Genomic DNA, 12625 nt, shown 5'->3' with positions numbered 1-12625 from the left:
TTAGAGCGACTGGCTCTTTCTGCATTCTTTGCTCATAAAAAGGACATCTATGAAAGGCATTAAAGATTGAAGACTGGCTGTTCTCCTGCTGCTCGTGACGGATGATCACATGACTCTGATCAGATCTAAACTGCTGTTATCCTCACACAAGCACAAATGCTAGTGGTAAGAAAAACATTTCATCAATGTAATCATATCTGCAAGACAAGATTGCCATGTTGAGACATTTAAAGTGTTCTGGTCTTCATGATAACACTGTTGTGAAATCCCATACATCCAATATCTGTCACATGTCCCTCCATCTCACCTCATCACATTAAAGCAGAATCTGCAGTAGTTGTTCCTCTGTTGTCCACGGCTAGTTTTGTATTAGTCATTGGTTTGGTGCATTTAATACATCTTCGTCATTTTTACCAGTCTAATGTCTTATTTGTGTTATTTGAAAATTCAATCCATCCAGGTTAACTAGCTAAAATTGTTGCCTTTTCTTAAAAAACTTAAATATAATCCAGATACTGACATCATATTTATTTTTTTATACACTTTTGCCTCAGATGGTCAGATTACCGGTCAGATTACCAGTCCGTTGCGAGGAAACTGAGTGCTTTCAACCAACCATGTGTCCAGTACCATGACCTCTGACCCCTAATTTTCCAAAACGAATGTAATGACTGTAAACATCATGTCAAAGTCTATATACTGAGCGGAACATTTAACAATTTTTTGAACTGTCCAAATGACACCCTTAATGCTTTTAAATAACCAGGTGAAACTCACAATTTAATAATATTGCTTTGTGAATCTCGTGAATGTTAAACACTAGGGTAAATAAGATGACGCTTTAGGCCGCCCATGACGTGACCTACTTAATATTCATGAGACACGCCTTTCGCCCGCAGCTTTGCTTTAAAACTGCTGCTGCGCTGATTCAGTCATCCAACTCTTCATGAAACATCTCGACACAGTCAGTAAGAAAGTAATTTTCATCTTATTTACTGAATCAGTTATTTACTATTTACTGAGTCGATCGCTGAGGATTTATAAAAACAGTAAGACATGTTTAACTTTGTAAGAAGGCAAAGAAGATCTAAGCATGTGTATTTACTGTATTTACGATATTACGCAGCGAGTCTTTATCTTGCAGCAGATTATATGGAATATAGTCGAGGTTATGTCGAAACAGACACATGAAATATAATGTAAAAGCTTGTTTGTTCTCTCAGACCGTCAGGATGGTGAACTGCTGTGGTCTCGTGTCTGAAAAAAATGAGCCAGGTATAAACTCCTCTTCCTCCTCATGATTACAGCTTTAATTGTTTATATTCTCTATGGTGTGTAATTCTTCTTAATTACAGCAGTAGGTAGGTGCGGATCTTCTGATGTCTGTGTTTCTCTCAGTTCCCCTGAAGAGCATCTCAGTGCAGCTGCAGGTTAAGGATCACGTGGTCTCCGTCAGCTCCAGTCTGCAGTATGTCAATGAGGAGGAGCGCCCCCTGGAGGCCGTGTTCGTCTTCCCTCTGCCCGCCGATGCCGCCGTCTGCCACTTCAGTGCCAAGATCGGAGAGCAGGAGATTGTGGCGGAGGTGCAGGACAAACAGAGCGTGAGTCGAGACTGTTTTATCTGTGACAGTGTTTGATTCCTGCTCTGGGGCTGAACTCTGGGGGAAAGGGGCCCATTCCTGTCCTACGCAAGTTATTTTAGATAAATCAAATTTAAATGTAACTTTTAAATTGCTTAAATGCCCTCAACACGTGATGAATTTCTGCTCAAATGTAGTGTCATTATGTTCACATGTTAACAAGTCTCTAACTCCACAGAGTTCAGTTCAGACCTGCTCCGACACACACACCTGTCGCTTCAAACACACCTATGAAATCTGTGCAAAGTTTTATGCAGGAGTGAACAGATTTTGTCTGTCTGTGGTTTTCTCTGATTTTTAAAATGTTTGTTCAGATCACACATTACACAACAGAAGTTTTTCTTATCTTTCTACAGTAATCCTTTTAATTCTGGGGAGATTTTACAAATACTGACTTTTGCCATAATATTGTTTTTTGACCACTTTCCACAGTGTCTCTGAGCCTTTGAATAAAATGTGTCTTTTTTTACTGATGTGCCTTTTAAGGCTTCTGTATGTAAAGTACCTCTGATATGAATGGCCTTCTCTCTGTGACTGTGAAACCAGTAATACATCTCACCGGTTTATCTTTGCTGTTGTGTCTGATATAGTTGAGGAGGTCCTCTGGTGACCTCTGGAATTTACACCATTAGAAAATAATGAACGTTTTACATTGATCCAAAAAGGGCCAGTCAAAGGTCTAATGAGGCTCTTGCAGCATCATGATTTACCTGAAATACAGCAATATTAATCAAAATATGGCATAAGCATACATAAAGCAAACATGGTACTTGTCCTGAGAAGTTTGAGAACCGTAGTCAATAATAAAAAATGAAATGTTCAGCTCAGACTGTTGAGATCAGACAGAAATGACCAGGGGTGTGTTTCCCAAAGCCTTCTTGGTCGCAAGTCCCATTGAACTCTATTGGTTACGACGGAGCTTGCGACCATAGTTGGCTTTGGGAAACACACCCAGGTTGTTCTGGTGTTTGTGGTTATGGGTGTGTTTGTCTCTTGCAGGCGCGGGATCAGTATGATGACGCTGTGAGTTCGGGTCAGCAGGCGTTTCTGCTGGAAGAGAGCGATGAGAGTTCGGATGTGTTCAAACTGAGTGTCGGGTGTTTGTCTCCGGGTCAGAACGCCGTCATCATCATCGTCTATGTGATGGAGCTCAGCGTTCAGGCCGACCACGCGCTGCGCTTCTGTCTGCCGGCTGTACTCAACCCCAGATACACACCCAAAGGTGCAGATCACATGACTTCAACACACACACTGAGATCATGATCATCTTCTGTGGCCTAATTACACACGTGCTTTTCCATTTGTGTATTTCTACATGATTTATGTTCGATTTAAAGCAGCGAAATTTTGAAAACAAAACCAAAACAGAAGTACAAAACATCACATCTTTTTATGAAACCATTCTTCCCAGAAAGCAAAGTGAATGATGTGGTCAAACCTCTTACTTCCCGTCAACTACACTAGCGGTCAAGAGCTTTTGAAAAAGACTCTTCTGCTTACCTTGCATTTATTTGATCAAAAATACAGTAAAAACAGTGAAATATTATTCCAATGTAAATCAGCTGTTTTCTATGTGAATATATAGTAAAGTGTAATTTATTCCTGTGATCAAAGCTGAATTTTCAGCATCATTACTCCAGTCTTCAGAGTCACATGATCCTTCAGAAATCATTCTGATATGATGATTTGATGATCAAGAAACATTTCTGATTATTATCATTGATATGTTTTCATTGATGGTAATCAGATGTAGTGCAGTGCTTTAGTGTTCAGCGGTCGAATCGGCTGTGTCCTAAACCCAACAGGTGCTCAGGTCAGTTCTGGTCAGGCGGTTTAGCTGTATATTGGTGCTGGTGTTATACAGTATCTCTGTTTGTCCGTGTGATTCTCTCAGCTTCAGCCGCTGGTGTTCCAGAAGTTTCCTCAGCATGTGTTATTCCGTACACACTGTCTCTGAGTGTCGATGTGAGATCTTCAGACCGCATCTCCAGACTGGAGTCCAGCTGCCCTCTGGATCCTCTGGTGTTCCTCGACTCTGACCACACTCATGCCACGGTACTGTGTGTGTGAGTGTGTGTACAGTTTTTAATGCACTTAACGTCACAGTTTCAGGAAGCCTGTAATGGTGTGTGTAGGTGAATCTGAGTGCTGGTCACCGGTTTGATAAGGATGTTGAGCTGCTTCTGTACTATGAGAATACCCATCAGCCCACTGCTGTCGTGGAGGCCGGAGCGGCCGCGGCTCAGCCAGGTACATGTTTTTGTTTGTACGTGAATTCAGTATGATGTAAATATACTTCTGTGTGAGTTAAAGTGTTAGTTCAACCCTAAAATAAAAATTAAGTCATCGTAGGCAAGAAGACATTCGTTCCGTTGGCGGCTCAGGAGCTTCACACTCACGACTGCAATGTGAAATATCAGATATTGCCAGAACTTCTTGGTGTTTGTGTCTCACTAAGCGATTAAAGACTGATTCTGTCACCCTGTCACAGTTTACACCGTCCTCTATATACTCCACATTTCATTTCATTTACACAATTAACAATTCTTCCTACTGTATTAGAGAGAAAAGAGGTTCATGTGTGTGTGCAGGTGTGTAAGTTTGGACACAGGGCTTGATTAGTTTTTGTGACGGCTAATCTTTAAAAACTTTCTTTAGCCCTTGAGGTTAGTGGAGGAGTATCTTTGTATACACATGTCCATAAAGCACACACGGAGATGCAGTCATAACAAAAAAAAAAAACTTAATTTATTAATCACAATCTCCGGTTTACTTTCCAAACAAAAATACAAAATGAAACTTCCAAAAATGCTAAATACCAGTGTGAGCACGCGATTAAAGGAACGGTTGCTCTCCACCCTCTAACCTGTTCCTGCTGAACAATTCTGACTGGCTATTAAGACTTGCACTTTCATGCCGTAGTGACGCGTCAAGGAGGAGGAGCAAGTAAATTCATGTGAACAGGTTAGTCCAAGTATTAAACAAAAAACATAATTTCTGTATATATTTAAATCATAATATTTTGAAATAGAAAATTACTAAATTAAACAATCTCTTTTTGCTAGTGCACAAGAATCTAAATAAGGCTCCTACAGTTGTTCAGGCAGTTTGATTCGCTCTGCAGGACGGAGACTGTCATACGGTGTAACACGGGTCATACTGAATTCAGTCCATTCACACCCTCTTACCCTGTTTGCACTGTCTCTGTTTCAGGCTCTCTGATGGGTGACCCGGTGCTCATGATCAGTTTGTACCCAGAGTTCACTGCAGATGTGATGTCATCATTGGCATCTCAAGGCGAATTTGTTTTTGTGGTTGACCAATCCGGCAGTATGGGCAGCGTGATGCATCATGGGAAAGACGCACAGATGCGCATCGAAAGTGCAAGAGTAAGATTTATGATTTCAGATCTGACAGATTTTTTGAGATGTACTGAGTCTCATCTGTGCATGTGTCTCTCTAGGACACACTGCTGCTGCTGCTGAAGAGTCTGCCCATGGGATGCTACTTCAACATCTATGGATTCGGCTCTCACTTTGAGCCCTTCTTCCCGTCAGTATCCAGATGTTAGTTGTTCTTCAGGAATGATCTCATGCTGTTTGGCGGTGGTTTTGTGAGAGTCTGTGGTGTGTGTCATTGCAGTCAGAGTGTTGTGTACAGTGAGGACACGATGGAAGAGGCTCTAAACAGAGTGAAGAACATGAAGGCAGACATGGGCGGCACAGAGATCCTCCAGCCGCTGAAACACATCTACAGTCAGCCCTGTTACCCGGATCACCCCCGACAGGTACAGCCAAACATATTAATCACTGAACACTCTTTCTGAACATCGGTGAGGTGTTTCCTCAGCCTGACACTGATTCTCTCTCAGCTGTTCATCTTCACGGATGGAGAGGTGTGGAACACTAAAGAGGTGCTGGATCTGGTGAAGAGTCACGTCTACTCTCACAGGTGGGCGTGCTCGTCTCACTCCTCCTCATTTACTGATATCACAGCCTTTAGCTCATGTTGGGTGATTGGTGTTCTCTTGTCTTCAGGTGTTTCTCCTTCGGGATCGGTGAGGGTGCGAGTACGGCTCTCATCACAGGAATGGCCAGAGAAGGTTCTGGTCATGCTCAGTTCATCACAGGCACTGACCGCATGCAGCCCAAAGTAAGATCTGCTGTGGACAGAATCAGAACAAGATGTTCAGGGTTTTTATTCGCCACCCTCTCTTGTCCTTCTCTGTCAGGTGATGCAGTCGCTCAGGTTTGCTCTCCAGCCAGCCGTGGACAGTATCTCTGTGGACTGGACCGTACCTGAGGGTGTTACGGTGGACATGCTGTCCCCACCCATCAACACCCTGTTCCAGGGTCAGAGGGCGCTCATCTACGCTCAGCTGAAAGGACAGGTCAAAGCTTTTTAATGCTTTAATTTAAAAGGCTTTTGGAGACCAGAGCCACACTGTTTAACCCAAGGGCTTCTCAACTAGTATCCCACGGGCAAAATACAACATGTCAATCATTGTGTGGTTCTGTGATTAAGAAATGCGCTGCCTGACAGCCTGTCCTAACCCAGATGTGACACAACACTGGCCCTTGTAAGAAAGTAGTTGAAGAGCCATGTAAAATCATCAAATGCTGCTCATGTTTCTGTTTCTCCCTCATCATAGAGTTCAGGAACGACAGAAGGAGCAGTAACTCTGAAATACAGGCTGAAAGATCAACCAGTGACTAACCAGCTCCAGTTTACTCTGAAACCAACGGAAGGCACGGGGTAACACGCACACGCACACACACACACACGCACTCACTCACTCTCACACTTATACACACACACACTCACTCTCACACACACACAGATCAGTAATATTGTTGAATCAGGGCTGTGATGTGGTCGTTTTTAGGTGCAGGTCTTTCATCTCATCTGGATCTACCACCTGCGGTTGATTTTGATATTCTAGGTATTATCAGCTGGCCTGAATTCTGAGATTGCAATAGGCGTGAAGGACTATAATGCATTAAGAGCTCGCTCAGGTACTGGGGAGCTAAACCATTTAGTGCTTTGTAAGTAATTAGCAAGATTTTAAAATCTATACAATGTTTAATAGGGAGCCTATATCGAGCTAATATAGATCACAAATAACTGACAGTCATGACCTGAGCAGAGGTGTCAGTTGTGTATAGTGACTCCAATACCTCGGCTGCCTGGTCACATCAATGCAGAGTAATATATTTCATTGCAGGATTAACATTTAATTTGTAATTGTTTAATAAAAGAGAAAAGCAAGTAAATTAAAGCAATCTGGTTACTATATTTGTGTCACATGAGTTCAGCGTCGCTGCAAATGTGTCTATTTACAACGTGTTTTTACAGCGTTGACTAATGAAGCCAATCACAGGCATTTCTGTTGAAAAAAGACCAATCAGAGGTGCTTAAGTTACCAGTAGTGAGAATCTGTTCAGTATCTCTCAAAACACTGAATGAGTTCATGTTTAGTGCAAGTTTACATGCACACACCCTCTCATTATAACAAAACAAACGATGTAAATACAAGATTTATTGTGCAGTTTAGTCAAAGTCAGTGAGTTTGTGCTGAACTGACTGACAGCTTCAGTGATTGTAAAGAAAGCGCTCTTCATCTCTCTTGATGCCTCTTATGTTGGCTGATAAAACTCTCCATCATTCAAGAACCAGCTGCAGTAAATGTGCAGGTTTTACTTGGTCCGTCTCTGATCACAGGATTAAGACAAATATGGGCTGATCACTGACCGCTGCTTTACCGCTTTCACATAAGAAGTTAAAGTATGGAGTTATGAAGATTATCTTAAATCATTTTACACATTTCATGTTGGTTGACATCATCTCCTTGCTTGCTTGGCCAGTAATCAATCTCACTAATACAGTTTTATTATTGTTCAGTTTTATTGCTTGTTTTGGCTGTAATGGGACAATTATGGATGTGACATGAAACAATACAAAGAAGATCGGGATGAAACGAGCTGCGTTCACAGTAGTGCCACCATTTCAAATCACGTTCACTAGCGCCGGCCCACGTCAAGACTGTCTTTACAGGTTTGTTTTTGTTGCAGACGGACGATCCACCAGCTGGCGGCCCGGTCTGTGATCCGCTCTCTGGAGCTGGAGGAGTGGGCCGGAGGAGCAGACGCCGAGGCTGTCAGGAGCAGGATCGTGGAGCTCAGTGTTCAGGCAGGAGTGAGCAGCGTTCACACAGCCTTCATCTGCGTCAATAAAGACAGCAAACAGACAGTGAGAGGGCCGCTGCTGCAGAGGAGAGTGCCAGTACAGAGTAAGTTCACTGATTTCTGTGTGTGTTTAGAGCAGGGCTGATCCTGGAGATCCCTGTTCTCCAGTCACAATCAAACACATCTGGACCAGATAAACTCTGCAGGATCAGGACTGTTTAGAAGTAGGGTTTCATAGTTTCCTGTCACGTAATAGTGTAATAATGTACTCACATCATCAACATGTAACATTAAACTCTTTATTAGGTTTGTTTCTACAGTCTGCCCCTAGGATGAGAATACGAGGTAAGAAATAATATTCACATCTCATGTTGGTCAGTCCATCTCAAGTGCTCCAATGGAGGGTGTTTGATCATTTTCCTACATTTTTTTGATTACCTCTATGTATTGGTGAAGCAAAACCTTTTTTGAAGCAAAAGTCTTTTTCTCCATATCTGAATGTCACTGTTTGAATGATTGTTTCATATGCCCTTATCAGTTTCTCTCTGTATTCTTAGGAATGCCAGCTCCCATCATGCTTTGTCCTGCAAAGTGTAAGAGAAATACACAGCCAACAGGCACTTCACTCAGCTTGTCTTGTTCTTTTTTTGAATGTGTATTTTCTTATTGTGTTTTTCTCCATATCTGAATGTCACTGTTAGGGCTGGGCAAAAAAAAAAAAAATCATTTTTTTTAAAATGTTGTTGATTCTCAAAAGCCACGAATCGATTTTTTTTTTCGTATTTAGTTCTGAAAACATTGAACATAATATCTGATTGACGTTAATCTTATTACTAGTCTTCTCCACTAGATGTCATCCTCATATTTACCAACTTGATCTCAAAATGCCCGCCTTTGCAAGTATGGTGTTAACCTTTATTTAATTGGTACAGTGACGATTATATGCAGTATCATTTGATTACTTTATTCAATTTCTGTTCCTGAAAACTGCTGTTAGACCTGAAAAACTTTAAAAAGCACTGATTATTTCATTTGTATCTTTGTTCTGTTGTATTTATTTATTTGTGTTATTGCTTGTAGCTTAATTAATTGTTCTTTTTTTTTATTAATGACTGTTTACTTGTTTTTAATAATCTTTGAAATTTATATTAGTAATTTTAGCTTTGTTATTTTAGCTTAATTGTTAAATTTTCACTGGTATCTAATTGGGTGTCAAAACCTTATTTATTACAATACAAGGATACATGGGTCAAAAATAACAAAAACAATATCTATTTTATTAATTTATTACTTTTTTTGTGGTGGGCCAGTGAAAATTGAATTATTGAATTCACTGAATCGAATCGAACTGAGGTCTTGTGAATCCGAATCGAATCGGGTCATGTGAATCGATACCCAGCCCTAGTCACTGTTTGAATGACTGTTTCAGCATATACCCTTATCAGTTTCTGTCTGTATCCTTAGCAATGGAGGCTCCTCAAAGGACATTTCACTGTGAAATGTGTAAGATAAGATCTACTTCACTGAGCTTTTCTTTTTTATATATATATGAATCTAATTGTCTTGTTATGAATGACACTCTTTGAATGATTGTTTTTTATCATGTGCCCTTGAATCAGTGTCTGCTGATGTCATGATTCAGTCTGATGCTGTGTCACATCAGGGTAAATCAACGCATCAGGCTCAGATTCAGAAAATATTAATCAGACAGGATTTGTTTAGATGGGGACGGCATATTATGACATAATTACAACGCTCCTTTTGCATTTTAATTCCATCTAAACAGACTACTTCAGTCATGTTTCCCATTCCACGTCTGTAAAGTGTACAACATTTCTTCTATTAATACATTAACTAGAGTTAATATTAATCACTGACAAACCATTTATGAGTAAATGTAGTTTTCTGGTGTTTCACTCAAAGCCCTGGGAGTCGAATCTCTTGAATGTTTAAATATGCTTAAATATCTCTGATATTCCATGAGGATGTTGACAATTGTAAGACAAACAAACAGCCAACAAATGAAGGACAGTAACTGCAGTAGTGTTTATCTGCTTCTGGACATGGAATATATTTTTTGTGCTTTCACTCTAAACACTTTAAATAGTGATAAAACATTGTATGTAGATCGATCTAGAATTAATCAACTATCTATAAAGCATCCGTTTACAGATGTCTGTCATGAAAACGAATCCTGTCTGAATTGATCAGCTTTACTGATAATTACACCAGAAATCACGCTGCTTTAAATGTGTTCAGCTTCCTTCTGTCTAAACTCTCGGTGTGTGTCAGCAGAACCCGAGCCCCAGACGGACCCTTTGCTCCAGCTGCTCTCTCTTCAGAAGGCCTCGGGATGCTGGGAACTGAACGCTGCTCTGGCTCATGTGTTTGGGAAGACGGAGGATGAGGTGACCAATCACAGACCGGCACAGGTGGGGCATATGATGTTTTGTCCTCAGATATGTCATGATTGGTTCAGTGTGTGACGTGGTTGTGTGTTCCAGGTGGACGGGTCAGTGTGGGCCACCGTTCTGGCTCTGATCTGGTTAAACACATGTAGATCAGATGACCAGGTGGAGTGGCAGTTTGTGGCCATGAAGGCGGCATCGTGGATCCGCTCTCAGAAACGTGAGACAACATTCATTTATTCATTCAGCATTCAGTGTGAGTTAGTGTTCTTGTACAGTGGTGACTGAGTTTGGAGGTGTGTGTGTGTGTGTGTGTGTGTGTTTCAGCGGACGGCCTGTCTCAGTGTGTGTGTGACGGGAACGTCCTGTTGGGAGGTCATGTGACTGAAGACGTGCTGGGAATCTGAAGAATCTTGTGCTGTCAAAAGACAAATAACTCTTAGTCTTTATCATAAACATCTCTGCATTTGATTTCTTGGGTAAAATATAAAAAAAACAAAACAGACAGATTTCTTTTTGTATCAGTAGCAGAAGGATTTTCCTAAATTCATGTTATTGTTTTAAATGTGATTCTAAATATATAATCTTAAGGTACTTTGAGTTCTCAACTCATTGAATCATGATTTCTGTGTCATCATAAATCCAGTAATTTGCTGTGTTGAAGTGAACAGATTGTGTCAGTGTGTTTTTACCAAACTGATTTATTAAAGGTGCAGTAAGCAAATTCTGAGAAACGCTATTGAAAGTGGATCATACTGAGCAGCACAAGACTCTTGTACCCAATCAGCAATAAGGGGTGTGTCCACTCATGATGGGGGAAGTGCCTGTGTTGCATCATATTTTGGGGGGGCGGTGCTATCAAGATAACAAGATGCACCTGTCACACATCATGTCATTGTTATTCTTCCGGGTCCCAGACCGCTCTGTTTTTCCATTCACTTACTTGAAAAACAAGTGGCATATGCATCATCTCTGCCAACCTGGGAAAGAATCGCAGCTTGGCCAGAATCAGACTCGACTGCTCAGATTGTGTCAGTCAACTTATTAAGTATTATTTCATCAACATCAAAACATGCATGCACTCACCTCTCAACATCTTTAGACATCATGATTTGAGTCTTCGCAGCGGTGACTGTCCATGGCCCAAAACTGAAGTCCTGTTTACTGAAATCCATGTGAAATCACTGATGACATTCGGGAAAAGAGCTGAAGAACAGCAACACAATCAGCAAGTTTCTTCCACTGCAGACAAACAATGTCTGAGAAAGAATAGAGTATCAAAATGATATTTAAGGACTCGTACTAGAAAATTTTCTGTCATATTTACTAGTTTTAAAAATGTTGTGCAAAACTCTAGTCCATGTGGATGTAAACTATGAATGAATAAACTGTCTCCAGATGGCAGTATACAATATTAACAGAAAATTAGATTGTTCTTACCATACTGTATTTTCTAGAAGTTCTCTCTCTATATCCTCTCATTCTGCAAACACTACTGAAGCCACATTTGTGCTGTTCTCACAAACGTCATGTCTACATTCATGCAGAATCAATGCATCTTTCTCTGTAATGCTGAAACCTTCTTCTCTGTCATGTGCGGCAACATTCAGTGTTAGAGCTCTCAACTCACATCCCTTCTAGATTTGATTTCTATTCTAATCTGTCATTTTTAACACTGACTCTAGTATGTGGGTCTGATTAAAGTACAACAAATACTAAAACGTTCTCATTTGCTTCAGTGGGAGAGGTTAAAATACAGGACAAACTGCCTCCCAATAGAGCTCAACACTGTTTGCTTCAATACAAGGTGACTGTTACAAAACGCTGATCCAGTTTCTGTCTGAATTCATGAGTGCATGTCAAAACTTAACAAGACCATCCAGACTTACACAAACACAGTCATGCACACACAGCTTAACTCCAAAGAGAGTGAGATATTAGCTTACCTGTCTTCATTCTTCATTCAGGATATGTTTTGGTTAAGTCAGGTTGAGTATATCAAACTAAGAAGCAGGACACAAGCAGAGGTGACTGAGGTCAGTTCACTATACAGCACAATAACAATGTCAATGTCCACGGGCGGTTCTTGATGTTCTTCTCCTTATGAATAACAAACACTGCCATGATGAGCTGTTCCAGGACACTTTCAGCTCTTCTGCTGCAAATCCTAGTGTACATGAAACAAAAAACAATCATTTACAGTGTCTTATGCCATCAAAACTAAAGGATGCATACATCATAATAGATCAAATCACAACACATTAACAGTTCACAGTGCTACTCTTTCACAGAGTATACTGATAGATTTTTTAATAAAACAGTAGAGTACGATACAGCACATTTAGTGACAGTGAAGTTAGATACACACGTAAGAGAAAGAGAAGTGCTTTCC

At 40.7% G+C, this 12625-nt stretch overlaps 1 protein-coding gene across 3 annotated transcripts; it reads left to right on the top strand.

Moving 5' to 3' along the window:
• Window positions 1-7: 7 nt before the first annotated feature.
• Window positions 8-11647, top strand: vwa5a (von Willebrand factor A domain containing 5A). 3 transcript variants are annotated; one of them, XM_051915688.1, is made up of 22 exons: window positions 8-165; window positions 900-964; window positions 1224-1275; window positions 1399-1601; window positions 2640-2862; window positions 3535-3695; window positions 3776-3890; window positions 4854-5029; window positions 5104-5192; window positions 5283-5427; window positions 5512-5591; window positions 5678-5792; window positions 5872-6030; window positions 6292-6395; window positions 7712-7929; window positions 8132-8170; window positions 8383-8418; window positions 9290-9328; window positions 9445-9489; window positions 10121-10257; window positions 10330-10453; window positions 10561-11647. In XM_051915688.1, exons 2-22 carry the CDS (start codon window positions 947-949, stop codon window positions 10638-10640), a joined length of 2358 nt encoding a protein of 785 aa, XP_051771648.1. In that variant the 5' UTR covers window positions 8-165; window positions 900-946; the 3' UTR covers window positions 10641-11647. The 3 variants fall into 3 exon arrangements, with proteins under 3 accessions (XP_051771648.1, XP_051771656.1, XP_051771662.1); XM_051915696.1 differs by having other exon boundaries at window positions 900-968; XM_051915702.1 differs by having other exon boundaries at window positions 900-1049.
• The last annotated feature ends 978 nt before the right edge of the window (window positions 11648-12625 follow it).

This window comes from Ctenopharyngodon idella, chromosome 2 (assembly GCF_019924925.1).
Source record: "Ctenopharyngodon idella isolate HZGC_01 chromosome 2, HZGC01, whole genome shotgun sequence".
Classification (NCBI taxonomy): Eukaryota; Metazoa; Chordata; class Actinopteri; order Cypriniformes; family Xenocyprididae; genus Ctenopharyngodon; species Ctenopharyngodon idella.
Note: the sequence above shows the minus strand (reverse complement) of the source record. Positions and strands in the feature narration are given on the sequence as shown.

Excerpts from the sequence above, each read along its gene's own strand:
- vwa5a (XM_051915688.1), top strand. Across the intron at positions 1,276-1,398 it reads GTCTGAAAAAAATGAGCCAG|TTCCCCTGAAGAGCATCTCA; the intron begins GTATAAACTCCT and ends TGTTTCTCTCAG. Across the intron at positions 5,428-5,511 it reads ACCCGGATCACCCCCGACAG|CTGTTCATCTTCACGGATGG; the intron begins GTACAGCCAAAC and ends ATTCTCTCTCAG.